Source organism: Acanthochromis polyacanthus, chromosome 7 (assembly GCF_021347895.1).
Source record: "Acanthochromis polyacanthus isolate Apoly-LR-REF ecotype Palm Island chromosome 7, KAUST_Apoly_ChrSc, whole genome shotgun sequence".
In the NCBI taxonomy this organism is placed as follows: domain Eukaryota; kingdom Metazoa; phylum Chordata; class Actinopteri; family Pomacentridae; genus Acanthochromis; species Acanthochromis polyacanthus.
This window is the reverse complement of record NC_067119.1, coordinates 34266388-34281239: the sequence shown is the minus strand read 5'-3', so window position 1 is coordinate 34281239 and position 14852 is coordinate 34266388. Positions and strand designations below refer to the sequence as shown.

The following is a 14852-nucleotide window of genomic DNA, read 5'->3' as shown; positions in this document are numbered from 1 at the left end:
TCTTTTTGTGGCAGTTTTGTCTCTCTGGTGGTTCCAGACAAACATAAAACAACCAGAGATGTTAAGCAACCACAGAAAATGTGCAAAAAGAGACAAAACAACTGCAAAGAGATAAAAAAAAACGACCAACCACAGACCGAACTGAATGCAAAGAGACCCAGAAAATGACCCAGAAAGAAGAAAAAATATAAAGAAACGTGAAACGACCACAACAGACTCTTAGATTTACATTTTGTAGCTCTTTGTGGCTGTTTGCTTCTCCCTGTAGTCATTATGCATCTCTTTCACAGTCGTTCTCTGTATTTTTCTTCTCCACAGAAAAATGCAAACTGACACTAAACATCAGCAGACGAAAGCTCAACCAGACGTCATTCTGTAGTTTAAAAGCTGTTTTCTGTCATGTTTTATTGCCTCTAAACTTTCTCGTCTCGTGTCTTCAGGTGAGGAACCTGTTAAACTCCAGACCAAAGTCAAGCCGTCACAGCAGCAAAAAGATCAAACCAAGCAGCAACGAAGGTTAGTTTGTCTTCGTCAACGTCAGAGCAGAAACACGAATAAAAACTTCACTGAGACACTTTTAAACTCTATGACCAGCAAACACAGAAGCAGACATTAAGTTTGAGACATCAACAGCAGAATAAATACTGACCTCTAACCTGAAACAGAGGTGGAGGCTTCGGGGCTGGACGAGGAGACTTTGTCCCGGCTGGTGGAGGTTCTGAGTGTTGGAGACGTTCCCTGGAAGAAGCTGGCAGAGAAGCTGGGCATGATGACGCTGACTCACCTGTACCAGGACAGTCCGATCCCCTGCCACCACCTGCTGCAGCACTACAAGGTTAGAGATCAACCTGCATCATTCTGAGGAGATGCACATCAGGCTATGGCATAAATTCCACCAAGGAGTATAAATATACCTTCAGTGCTCAATTTGTTCCAAAAATACATCTGATGCTCCATCTGGTGGCACGACAAGGTACTGCAGTCGATAGACAGTTACATCTGCTTCATAGATTTTTATTAATTAATCCAGAAGCCTCCTGTCACTCTTCTTTAGTTCAGTTTTTGCTTACAGGGACACAGTTATGGTATTTGATGCCACAGTAACTCAGACTGAACAGACACAAGATTATTGTTGTAACGTCAACCTGCACAGATACATAAATGTGTGTTCTGAGCCTTTCATCAGTGTATGATCAAGATAAATGTTGGTTTTGGAGTTTTTCAAAGAGTCAAATGACATAATTATGTTGTTCTGTGTGATTTCCAATAGATAACTGATGTAAAATTTCTAAACTTCTATTCCCTGAGGCTCCTCTGAAACTGTCTGGAGGCTCAATGTTGGATTAAACATTAACATCACTGCCTCATAATGAGTTTATCTGGCTTAAACTTTAATTCCATTTTATTTCCCTTTTGCTCTCCGATTCTGGGTGTTACATCAACATGTTGAGATTAATCAGTAAATTGTGGTTTGCGTTCAATGCGTTGCTCGGCCGTTGCTCACGAATTGTGTGTTTTGTTTTCGTGCAGCTCGGTGGAGGTGCAATCGAAGGTCTGGCTGAAGCTCTTCAGTCTCTCGGTCTGACAGAAGGAGTCCGACTGCTGAGAAACACTGAACTACGAGACGACAAACACAGCACAGGTAACACAAAAAAAATACACCTGTGGGTTGACTTAATGAAGATTCTCAGTGCCGTTTGCTATTGTTCACGACCTTCTAAACATGCAAGTCAGTCTGACTGAAGCTGCCAGAGCAAGAAAATACAAGAAATGTGACAGAAGACAACTCGGGATGTAACTATAGCGGATTTGAAATGTTATACAGCAGATAAATGCAAGAAACAAACTTTCTTCTAGTTGAATTTCAACTCATTTTTATGTGGGTAGTGTTTAATTAGTCTCAAACTCATGCACATAAAAATCAGGCATGGACATGTGATAAAAGTAAAAAAGTATTAACAGTTACTAAGTAAAAGTTACTAATATGAATTAATCTGTATTATATTTATTGTCACGTTAAATGTTGCAGCTGGTGAAAGTGAAGCTGATTTTAATATTTACTGCTGCATAGTTTGTAAATTACACATGTCTGTTTTTACATGCACAGGCTTTCAGACTAATTATTTTACTAAACTTTAAACTCATTTTGACTCACTTTTTGCTCATTTTTTTAGCCCAAAAGTCCATGAATTTTTGTCATGTACCTGTTGTTCACAGATGAGTCACTAACAGTTTCACAGTTGCAGTGGGGGACACAGACTTTATAGTTTTTAAAGAATCTACTTAGAGGAAATTGTTTTGTTTTTTGCAGACGTGTAGAATAAAGAGATTTTAATGAACTGTCATGACTTTAAGCTAGAATCCAGTTGTCTTGCTGATGAAAGTGAAAGTTTCACATGATTAAATCAAGAAAACTTGATAATTCCTCCTGTTTTTACAACTTCTGGCTCCAATTACTGATGTCATTTTGGTAGTAACATGTCTTTCAAACCCACTGGCAGGTTTTGAGTTATCATAGACTGACTGTATAATAAATATGGACGTAGCTACTGTTACGTGACCCGTTGGTTTCTTTATTGAGAAAATGAAGCCAGGATTTTGTTACTTCCTGGTTGCCATCTTGGATTTTTGGAGCCAGAGACAAAAGATTCTCAGAAGGCAGAGCTGGAGAGCAGAGCAATGCACACAATAGCAGTCTATCAAATTTTTGTTTTTCCGGTGTAGAATTGGGGTCTCTGGAGTCAGAACCTGTTGGATGGAGGTGGTATCACAAGTTTTTGACACTTTTGTGTACAGGGTGATCCAAAAGTTTGGAAACAAAGTTTAACTGCAGTGTCTATTTGAGTTGGGGGTGCATGAAGTCACTCTTATTTTACCCATTTTTGTTATAGCATAATAAAAAACTTAAAAGCATAGTATTTGCCGAGTGCAATAACTCGGAAGAAAATAAATAGAACCATAAGGTCCATAACTGGAGCATAACTTCAAAATGCAGGCCATCAGTGTCAGATTTCAAAACTCTTGATGGTAAAGTATCTGACAGTTTTAATTTTTTTAGACATCCAAAAGTACTATGAGGCAACATTTACTGGCCAGTTTGAGGAACCTTCATAAGCATGATTGAAGATACATTTCAGAAGATACCAGTGTAACCAGTTGGTGGAAACGTTCACAACTTTATATAAGAAACAAACAAGAACATGTCGAAATATGTGTGTTTTATACTAATCTGTTACTCTTCTGAATATATCTGTGGTACTGATTTATTGAAATAACATTATATTATTTGGATTATAGATTTTTCATTTCTTTCCAAACTTTTGGGTCACCCTGTAGGCTTCATTTTTGGATCCAGGCGCTATGTACATGTTTATTATACAGTCTATGATTAATTTCTAAAATCTTCTTTTTCAGCTGTTGGTGATGTTTAAATATTATTTTCCTGTAAACACACTCGCATTGTTTGTATTTTTCTGTCCAATCAGACGCCACAGTCGACAGCGGCTTCGGCAGTCAGCCAATGGAAGAAGAGGAGCCACCAGTGGCCAATCAGTGACAAGCAGGAATCCTATATCGGATTCTTAAGAACTTGCAGACTGAAACATCCAGCAGGACTGAGACTGGTTTCATTTACAGCAGAGTTGGACTGATGCTGTAAATTCAGAAACAGGAACTTCAACGGTTTGCTTTTACAAAAACGTGTTTGTGGCTTTTAAAATCTTTGAAATTCTGAGAATTTGAGGCAAAAATAAAATCAGTCGAGTTTTAAAAACTTAACATTCCTGTTTTTACTAAAAATACAAATAAAGCAGATGTAAACTGAAAATCTCCATGAGGTTGTATCATAGACATCAAACTGTTTTCTTTGTTTTCAGTTTTTCAACCTTTTTGAACTAATTTATATTTTACTTTTGTCATTTTGTTTTTATGAAAGAGTTTATTTCTGTGTGATGTTGACGGAGCGATTAAATCAATAATCTGTTCAGTGTTTGTGGGTGAAATAATCAAAAAATCTGTTGTGTTTACACTCGATGTTTGTGTGGTTTTACCTGAAGAGCTGAGCTGCTTCTTTATATTCTCCACTCTGGAAACTGGATTTTTTAACTTTCGATCTGGTCTGGAACGCATCAGGAGGCCGTGTGACTCACCTGTCAATGGTTTTTTAGCTTCTTATTCAGCTGAAATGAAATCTATGTAACACCATTTGTGCTGAGGAAAAAAATGTATAAGATGTTACATGTTGTGAATAACAAAAATAAAAATGACTTATTGAAAGTAAAATTGATGACATGTTCAGTCACAGTGGGATGAAGGAGTTACATCAAACTACACACAGCCAAATGGAATGACAGCTTTTACATTTACAAAGTCACAAATTATGTATTTAAAAAAAAAAAAGTACAACTCATCAGTTGAAATCTATGAGCCATTTCAGTGTTTTTCAGTTCAAATATTTTTAAAGAACAGCTTTGAGAATCACACTTGTAGTCTAAAAGTAAGCGTTTAATGTCAAAGTCAAAACATATTTAAAACTATGTCAAAATTGTGACCTCATAAATAAAAAAGATGAAGTTTTTGAGTTAAAATTGTCTAAATGGAAATTAGGAAGATGTAAAGTTTAATCCATTGCATGAGTAAAAAGTTGAAAGATAAAATAAATGTAAATAAAAAAGACCATATTGGTCCAAATAAATTACAAGAAACTACACAATCGGTATTAAGAGATGTCAGGTCAAAACTGTGACATTTATTTATCAAAAAGTAAGACATTAATTTATCAAAAAGTAAAAAACATTAATCAAAAAGTAGTTAAAATTTGGATCGAAATGATCAAACCATTAAGTCAAAACTTAATCTTAGCTAATATTAACTTACTAAACTAAAAGGAGTTAAGTCAAAACTCATGCCAAAATTATGACAGTACATCAGAACTATGATTTGTTTTTATAAAATCATAAAGACAGTCAATAGAAACTTTGAGGTAGAAATGCACGCAGAATTCTACTTGTATTAGTGTTGTAAAAAATTAGTAAATGTGGCTCTAAACTGAACTTAGTACACAAGTGTATAATCATTATCAAGAATCAAAAGGAATGAATAAATTGCCAAGACTAATGCCAAAATTTGTAAATCAAATATTTTTGCAAGGTTTTAGGTAAAAGATTTCAAATACAAATTGAAAAAAGGCGTTTAAATAAAAATTATGAGGATGTTTAGGTTGATGTATTCCATTTGTAAAAACCCAAATTTAGTAATTTAAGATTATAAAATAAATGCTTTGTAGTGAATCTGAAGAGCCGACTCCTAACGTATTTAATGGAGTATGGAGTTTAACACTGTCCTCGCAGAAAACATATTACTGGATCCTAGATTAAAGAAGCTTGCCTTCAGTGACAACAGAGCTGTTGATGAGACACTTCAGAGAATCAGAGCAGCAGCAGCAGCCTGACACCTCCACCATTAGAGGACCAAGTGGAGGAGGAACCTCAAACTTTTGCTGTGTGGAGCCTCTTTGATGGAAGAGCTACAGGAGATGATTCAGGAGAAATCCTACAGCTGATGTTGTAATGGAGGATCATATCTAGAGGAAGCCCTCATCCAACCAGCAGACGATCCACTGAGCTGGAGGAAGGACAAGGCCTCAGTCTGCCCCACCTGGTGAAGGTGATGGAGGAGAGACAGCTTCTTCCATCTGAGAGAATCTTCTCAAAAACACGGCAGATATTCACTGAAAGAAGAAATGGTATCAGCCCATCCAAGCTCAGGCTCCTGATTTGTCTGAATGTCAACCTACACTGAGGACATTTATACTGTTTGAATACTGAGTTTGGTTCTGTTTCTGTTCTGGTTCTGTGGGTTCATGTGCAGAGTTTTGTTCATTTGTTTTTTGTTCAAAAAAAGTTTGATTGAAATAATAAATAAAAGTAAGAATACCTGTTTTTGTAACAAAACAAATGCACAAAATGAGTCACTTATAAGGCTTCTCATAAAAACACTGAAAAAGAGTTTGTCAAAATACAAATGATTCATATTTGCCAGTTTAGACTAAATATGAGGCTACAAAGAATAACTGGACAATTCCCGCTCGCGGAAATCATGGGAGGGGCTCGGGCCTGGTGCCCATCGGGCCGTGGCGGCCGCGGGAGAGGCATGTGTCAGCGTTTTCCGGTCCATTCCAGGCATTTATTTAGAAATTGTGCTGTGTTTTTATTTTGAAAGGCAGAGACAGGAAGATCTCATGTGGTCAACATTTGGATTGGAGTTAGTGTAAAGGCTGTGTGAAGCTGTGAGTTTTAACTGATTTTCAGGCTGACATGCAGCTTGTACATGCAACACTGGGTGCGAGTGTTTCATTACAATAGGCGCCCTAATTAATCAAATAGGACAGTGTCTCTGTCTTTCTACATAAGCACAAAAGTATGATGTTACATTTTCGGAAAAAACACAGATAGACATCATGGTATTGTCATGAAAAAATACACATCAAAGCAGAATTTCCAGATACACATACATTTTAATTTTAACAACTTTCAACATATATACATAAATCTTATTTTGATCACATTTTTGTTAAAACATAACCCGCAAGCATGGGAAAAAAACCCAGAACAACATTGTGTAGGGGGAAAAAAAAAACAAGAAATCTGTGAAGGTTTCAACTGAAGAGTGAATTTTGTTTGGGAGTAGTGAGTGTTCTTTTTCTGTCGAAAAGAAAATAACAGGCATTAGTTCAGTTGTATTAAACTGACTTGACTTTATATATGTTAAGCAAGTGCGAATTTCTATTGTATGTTTTTACCTGAAACATCTGTCCTCATAGCTGTGAAGCAGATATCGAGCTACAACCGTTACCGGACCAGGACCAGGCCATCGGCCGACATTGCAGCATCACTGGTCACTTGATGACAGAAAGTGGAGTCTGAATTCTGAAATTACATGATGAAACAAGCACATTTGTACACAGTTTGACATGTTGCATGAATGGAGCAAATCTCTGTGTTGAACATTTTTTCTTACCCGAGACATGTTTGTAGGCAGGTTCTGGAGATGTTCCAGAGGAGTGGATGTCTGGGAAAGGGGGTTGGGGGTGGGGTGGTGGTTCTTGCGAGTGAACTACCTGCAGAGAGAAGTGGTGTCAATTTAAAGAATTCAATTCTTCTCAGGGGACAGGGGATGTCTGTGCTGGATACCTGGGTGTCAATTTAAACATATGAATGAGTTATATTAAGATGTAGGAAGATTAAAATGGAGACGATAAACTCACGTTGTAATCATCGATGTCAGAGATTACGTAGGGACTGTCCAGGTGGGTTCTCTATGGATTTCGGCTCTCCAAACGCTTTGTGGACTGGAGTCTTCATTCTGTAGTCTGAGATAAAACTAACTGAGCACATTACATGGGAAACAAGCAGAAAATTGTATGGTGTGTTCTTACCTGAGACATGTTATACCTGGCAACGTCATCTAGCTCTTCCTGGGGGATCTCATGGTGTTTCCAGTCGATCTGAGAGAGACAGTCTCTCCAGTGTGCCCTTGGTGAGAGCCTCTTAAATTCTCACATTAACTGAGGTTACTTACCCAACAGAGAGGTAATATTCCTCAGTTGCTGAGGATTAGAGCACCAAGGTCTATGTCTCTGGATGCTGCCTAACTCGGGGTCCCGGTCAACCGCAAAGGGGCCAGGGAAAATCATACTTACCCCTTTGAACTATATACAGGCCGTGTGTTGGGTGGTTTGTGACGCTTCAGTCAGTCAAAATACAGTAGATGGGACTGTGATAACTATTAGTAACTTTGGAGAACACCTGACTGAACACATTTTTCTGGCTGAGAAATATAGATGTGATCAATCAGAGTGTTCTTGTCTGTGGTAGACTCATGAACCAATTGCGTGTAGCCTCTGGACAGAAATGCATCTCTGATGCTTTTGTGACCTCTGGAAAGGAGGTCTTCATTGAAGTCACCACAAACAACAATGGGTTGGTGATTCATGAGGGTGTTGAGGCTTGGCAAAAACCTTAGCAAAGCATAATTTGGGGGTTTATAGACAGTCGCTACAAGCATTTTGACTGGCGCCTCAACTTTGAAGGCCAAACACTCCAAACCCATGACATGCGTCTATCTTGGAGCCTCTGCAGTCAACGTGTTTTTGTAATATATAGCCACTCCACCACCTGCCTTTGCTGCCATGTCTGAACCTGAATCATAAGATTCCGGTCTGCTACGTTCAGACATGGTGTATCCTTCCAGATGAAAGGATGGAGATACAGGGGGCCCTGACAGATGCGTCTCGGTAAGACATAGCACATCTGCCAACCTGAGTTCGTGATGCACCCTTAGGTCCACAATGTGAGATGGAAGCCCTTGAGTATTGTGGTGGATGACTGTCACGGTGTTGCGAGGTCGGTCAGTCAACTTCCCAAAGTTCAGCAGGGGAGTAACGCCCTGGAAACTGGCGCTGCGCATGTCCCGCAAAGCTGTGGTGATGGTGGGGTCCACGTAGATATTCTTTTCATCAAAGTCTGTGATGGTAAGACCTTGAAGAGATGTGGTGCGGCTGAGTGCAACGTATGCCATGCCTGGCTGAAACACGCGTTTCAGGCTCACCACAGCCGACGTCACCGTCATGCCTTGCACTTTGTGGGCCGTACACGCAAAAGCCAGCTTGATGGGGAACTGGCATCTAACTACTCTGCCTTTGCGACCGAAGCTCTCCTCGGATCTCTCGATGTAGACCAAGTCGTCCGTGGGGCCCAGCAGCTTCTTTCGCAGAGTCTGTCCTGCTGTGGGGTTGTCCGGCCGGAGACCAAGAAGTCTCACGGCTTTGGGATCATGGTTCTCAGTCACCATGGTGAAGATGGTCCCGAATGTCCCGTTGACGAGTCCATCTTCTACGTTGACATTCCTGATCAACATGATGCGTGCTCCTTCACCAGCCACTATGCTGTCAGGCAAATCTGTTTTTGTGCCGGTGACATTTTGCACGGGGACCTTCCTTCCTGTCGTAACGTCCTTTCGAAAATCTTGTGCCACGATGGTGATCTGTTGTTCAAGCAGGGAACTCACAGTGTCTGCGTTGTGACTGTCCACCTGCTTGTTCGTGGCAAATACATGGAGCGTTTCTCCTCGAAGGTCCTTACCATTCGAGACAGCCTGTAAGAGTAATTCTCGGTCCGCGAGACTCAAAGGATCCTCCTTGCGCTTGACTCGCAGTCGGTTGAGGAGTTCGGCAAAAGCGCGGTCATCTTTCTGCCGCATGATTTCCGTAAGGTTGACAATGGAAAAGTGATCTCTCCAGAGATCGAACTCCGTATCTTCATAGACGCAGAGCGGCTTGGCCCTGCCCAGCGGTGGTAGCTGGTAAAAGTCGCCGACTGCAAGAATGGAAACGCCGCCGAAAGGTCTGCGGTTTCCCTTCAGCTGCTGGAAACGCCAGTTGACGTAGGCAAACAGCTTCTTGGAAACCATGGAAATTTCGTCGATGATGAGAATCTCAACGGAAGACAATGATGCTCGAAGTTCGTCAAGTGCATTGCCAAGGCCCTGGTATGGCGGCTCCAAGGACCTAGGAAGCTTGAGGAAAGAGTGCCGCACAGCGTAGAAGATGCATGCCTGGGTCTCGTTCACACTCTGAAACATCTTCCGGTCAAAGTCCGGACTCAACCGAGGCACCTCGATCCTGGGAGCTGGTAAGCCAACGTCAAAGTCCGGGACGGCGTCCTCTTCGTTGTCCTCTGTGATAGTTTGTTGCAGGTTAAGACACTCCTGTCGGTCAACCTCAACTTCGGGTGCAAAGGAGTTCCAAGCGTTGAGGACTGGACCTTCCTCGACGCGTTTGAGTGCCTTGTCCATGCCTGCGCCTTTTTCCTCGTACCGCTTCTTGTTATTGTCCACGATGCGCTTCACACCAGGATGAAATTTATAGAAGTCTTCGTACGTGGTGCGACCTCCGTCGCTGAGCTGGTGGTCTGATTGGTGTGGCAGGTACAGCTTCAGAAGCCGCCTGAAGTGCTTCTCTGGTGTTTTGGTCTCTGAGAAACGCACAAATCGGATGACTGCTTCTCTTCCTGCTGTCCTCTTGGCAATGTAACCTTTGTTGTCGCGGAGGGCAATCGCACTGTTGCGTTGAGCGTGCCGTCCGTAGATTACCCTATAGTCCGACGCAAACTCGGCCAGACACATTCCCTCGAACTCACGAGTCTGTGGTCTGAACAGGAACTTGTTAGGTACCCCCATCATCCACACCTCCTCGGACTCGGGTGCCATGTCGTTCAGCCGACTCATGGCTCATCTTCATCCCGTCTTCGTCCGTTGACAGGAAGATGACAGACCTGGAGCACTTTTTCAAAGGGAGGCTGCACGTGCAAGCCACCACTTCCTGGGCGCTTACCTCTCTGTGCTTCGCGTAGGCCTGCATGATCCTCCTCATTTCCTGCTGCTGGTTGAGGTCGGATTCCCTCGCCGTCTTTACGACCGACTTCAAGAATTCGGTCATTTCGTGCTCCGGCTTGGTCATGTACGACATCATGTACATGGCGCAACTGTACTCGTCCAGCACGTACTGGATGTCCATGTTGGCGTTCCAAGCGCGGAGAAGGTCTGGGTTGTACGTATTGACCCAACAGTCGTTTGGATGCCGCTTCAGCATTACCACGCTCCCGCTGGTCAGTTTTTCGGCGCACTTCATGTAGATGTCACGCTCCAAGTTGCAACGCTGGAGGAGATCTGACAAGTCCTTGAATAAAGCCTTTGGATCCATAAGGAGTTGTCTGAGGTGCTGAAGCTTCTCCTTGGCTTCCTGCTGCTGCCTTTGGATCCGTTCTCTCCGTGCCTGTCGCACCACTTCCTCTTCCTCTTCCATCTCCACTTCGCACTCGCACGGATTCGTGATCCAGGTGATGTCAAATGGCAGCTTGGGGAAGCCAAAACGACAGACTACGTTGCCCTTCTTGCACGAAAAAGAGTGGCTCTTGCTGTGGACCTGAACTTCCGACACAATTTTGTGGAGTTCTGGGTCCTCCTTGGGGTCAGGCATCTTGCAGGAGATGTAACGGTCGATGTACTTGCAGACAACTTGATCCAAGTCCTCGCCGTACACAGGGGCGTCTTTGACCCACACTAGCATGTGGATGTGTGGGCTTCCTCGAGCCTGAAACTCCACACGGTAAAAATAATCCTCCACCTCGCCGATTGGTTGCGCTGGTGAGAGAATGAGGTCTGCCATAAACGCATTAACCCGATGGTGAAACATTCACATGACTGTGACGGGGTTGCTGCGCAGGATGTCACACTTAGCTTTCCAGTCCAGCTCTGAAAAGTCAGTAAGTGTCTTACCTTGCTGTGCTTTGATGACCTGAATGACTTCAGGCCATCTCATCCCTGCCGCTGAAAAAGTCACAAAGAAGGTCGGCTTGCCGAGTTGCCTCAGCATCGCGTGCAAATCCTTTAGGCTTTTGTCAACTAAACCAGTCACAGTCAAACTAATCCCAGAGTCTACTAACCACACATCGCAAGCAACACACACAAAAGACAAAAGAATTGTATCAAACTTATAAAGAGCTAAAGTTATGTACCTGTCTAGGAGAAGCACAGCCAGCTTGGCATCTGTTTTGATTCCTTTTTGCTCCCGGAATTCTCTCCACCTCTGAAATGCCTGTCCAAGATGAACTTTTCTTTTGCTTCATTGTCGATCTGACAACCTTTTTGCTTGCAGACTTTGCTCCATTCGCTTCCTTTTGCGCTCCATGTGTGTCGTCTTCTCAACCAACTCTCTGCTCTGCTACTGCTAAAAACAACTAGCTCCGCTCTGCTACGCTCCGTCAGCGCACGAGCACCGTATTTGCTGTAAATCGCTCCGTCTCTCACAGGAAATTCTAGACGAGTCGACAAAAAATTAATAAAATACAAATATTTACAAAACCAAAATGATTCATGAATCGAAAATGGGGCCATTAATAAGTGTAAATAACGAAGATTCATCCACAATAATATGAGACTTTGTTACGAGCATAAAAACCTTCCTCGGTGGGTCTTTAAAGCTCCCAGGCAGCTACACAGGCTTTCAAACACGGTGCATCAACAGCCGCCTGCTACAGCTGCACAATGACTGGGGAGTGTAGGACGGAAAATGCGGACCGCTGTCTTTCTGTGTGATTGTGTGGGGAGGCACTGGTGCCTGGTGGGTGTTGCATTGTTGCTGTGGTTTCTCGTTTGCTGCGTTTGTTGCGTTTGTGTTCAATAAGCGCTGGAACGGGTTTATTCAGCTCCGCGGCAGAGCGCTGGAACTGTGCCAATTCATATTTAATGCCACCACTTGAGGGTGCATTTTGCCAGTGTAACAGGGCTGCTGTACAAGGGGATTTGTTTGTTGATAGTGGAACATGAATACTGGTTACCTGCCACCCTGAATGCTGATGTAAGCTATGTAGATGCAAGTATGTGATATTATTATTATGAATATACTTGTGCTTTATGTTATTCACTTTGTTTATTTTATTTACTTTGTTTACAGAACCACCTGTTCACAATTATAGTCCAAATGCCTGTATTGGATAAGTGCCCTGTGCCTGCTGCACCTAAATAAAGACAGTAAACGGCTACTGGAGTCCTGTCACATGCATTCTAACTGATGCACCAAGGCGAATGTTCATCATTAGAACCAATAACTACACTTCTAAGGAATAACTCACTTTCATTGTGGTCCTTCGAGCCAGATGGACATTTACATTGGAGATATGGACCCTAGCTATCCTAAGAATAAATCAGACCGACCTCAGCAACAAACCAAGTTGCCAGGTTATCTCGAGGACTTTGAGGTCAGCCTCACAGGCAGTAGACAACAGGATAACCCCCCTCAAGTGAGTTATACGGCACGGCAGGCACAGGGGCATGAAGAGATGGACTACCCGCCAGAGGAGGGCGCAGCCACGATGACATCCTTCACCAGTTCTCAGTCTTCAAGTTCTGCAGGAAGCAGTGGAAGAAGTTCACCGAGGGCATCTAGTGAGCTGCGTCAGTACTTCAAGGAGCTGAAGGAAATGCAAAAACAGTATGGAGACAAGTTTCTGCAAATTTTGAGAGAAGATTTAAAGAAAAGGGTGGAAGCCCAAAGGAGTGCAGAGTGCACAGAGTGCAGCCCCCGAGACAATGTGCAAGAGGAGCAAGATGAGAGTGAAATAGAGACTGTAGTGTTGCCACACGCTTCAGATGTTCATGTAGCTACCAGCTATCATCAGGCAAAAGCATCCCCTGCTCCTCTCCCTACTCCAAATGATCCCCATCTGACGAGACCCCCCCCCCCCCTGCAGTGCCATCATGAACAACTGACAGACCTCCTGTACCAGCACCACAGAGACAGCTCCCTCAGCCAGTTCACCAGAGCTCATTCTGTAATAGAGGAGCCCATATTACCAGCATATTACCAGGTCATCCAGAACAGTGTCGAGAGCCAGTGACCAGCAGCAGTCGACCGAGGTCACTGACGGAAGTATTAGACTTCCTAGACAGAGCAATGAACGAGCTGCAGTTAATTAAGGAAGAAACAGAACAATTACCTGCCCATACTGAGCTTTCTCCTCGAATCCAAACTACACAGGAAGCACCGCCATCACATCTGTATGGGTCTGACAACCTCCCTTGTTTGCAAAGTGGAAATGATTGGAAGCACAGCAGAAGCTACGAATCTCCGCTTCATCCTGCTTCCCACCGACTATCAGCAGCTACCACAGGTCACCTCGGAGAGCAGCCGTCAACACTCAGGAAGCAGGTTCCTCAAACTATACGGGATGATGGTAGGCAACGTGTGCATCACCAAGCGCATTATTGCTCACAACCACCACCTCCTATCCATCCAGGCTATCATCAGCAACACGGGATGACATCCAGACCTCCACCCATGTCAGACCCACCAGCATGGCATTACTCGACTCAATCTCCAGCCCAACGAACCACCGTTGCAGAGGCTTCATATCGTGGACCCAATCCCTCCATCCCTTATTTCGTCCATAAGGATCCGAGCGAGTTTTCACATTTGAAAATAGCTCTTGAGAACCTACTGCCTCCAGATGGGACGGAGTTGTTCAAATACCAAATACCATCTAAAGCTGGAGGAGGCCTGTTTGGTTGCTGATGCGTATTTGAACTCTCCAACTCCCTATTCAGACACCATGGCTGCATTGAACGAAAAATTTGGTCAACCTCACCAACTCGCCATTGCCAAGATAGCTGCAGTGATGAATGCTCCTGATATCCATAGAGGTGACATTGAGGCCTTCGACAGATTTGCCCTTCAGGTTCGAGCTCTTGTTGGAATGCTTAGAGCCCTGGGTGCCAACGGCGATGCTGAACTCAGATGTGGATCGCACATCTCCTGACTCCTTAGTAAATTACCATCAGAGTTCAATTCAATTCAATTCAATTTTATTTATATAGGGTCAATTACAGTCAAATTGTCTCAAGATGCTTTACAGAACCCATATGCCTGACCCCCAGAGCAAGCCCAAAGGCGACAGTGGCAAGGAAAACACCCTTTTAACAGGGAAAAAACCTCGAGCAGAACCCGTCTCTATATAGGGGGGACCCATCTGCCTGCTGGCCGGGCGGGTTGAGAGGGACAGAGGAGGGCAAGGGGGAGGGATGGGAGGAGAGGGAGGGGTGGGAAAGCAAGGAAAGTACAACACACATTTGGATACATGTATGACAAGATATGTGACACAAACAAAGTATAAGCTAACATTGAAAACTGACTCATAGTTTACTCTTATGATATACGGCTCTGACAATAAATATACTACATGTATAGCTAGCAGTAAAATTCAAACAGTATGTAGATTAGCATAACAAGTATAGTGTGG

General features: G+C 43.2%; 2 protein-coding genes across 2 annotated transcripts in view; one reads left to right on the top strand and one right to left on the bottom strand.

Annotated features, from left to right (window-relative positions):
• The window catches only part of nfkb2 (nuclear factor of kappa light polypeptide gene enhancer in B-cells 2 (p49/p100)), a 38441-nt gene extending 34156 nt beyond the window's left edge, over nt 1-4285 (top strand). The window contains exons 20-23 of the mRNA XM_022216535.2: nt 441-516; nt 666-835; nt 1531-1642; nt 3486-4285. Coding sequence (XP_022072227.1) covers nt 441-516; nt 666-835; nt 1531-1642; nt 3486-3556 — 429 coding nt within the window. The 3' untranslated portion in view covers nt 3557-4285. The remainder of the gene's footprint in view (nt 1-440; nt 517-665; nt 836-1530; nt 1643-3485) is intronic.
• A 2209-nt stretch (nt 4286-6494) lies between these two features.
• LOC110967030 (uncharacterized) lies at nt 6495-10287 on the bottom strand. The gene is made up of 4 exons (XM_051950684.1): nt 7265-10287; nt 7018-7117; nt 6800-6926; nt 6495-6701 (listed from the first exon to the last, which is right to left on the bottom strand). The coding sequence occupies exon 1, from the start codon at nt 10282-10284 to the stop codon at nt 8119-8121; it is 2166 nt and encodes a 721-aa protein (XP_051806644.1). The 5' UTR covers nt 10285-10287; the 3' UTR covers nt 6495-6701; nt 6800-6926; nt 7018-7117; nt 7265-8118.
• Between the last annotated feature and the right edge of the window lie 4565 nt (nt 10288-14852).

Coding starts and splice junctions, on each gene's coding strand:
- LOC110967030 (XM_051950684.1), bottom strand. CDS start 10,284: ATGAGTCGGCTGAACGACATGGCACCCGAGTCCGAGGAGGTGTGGATG.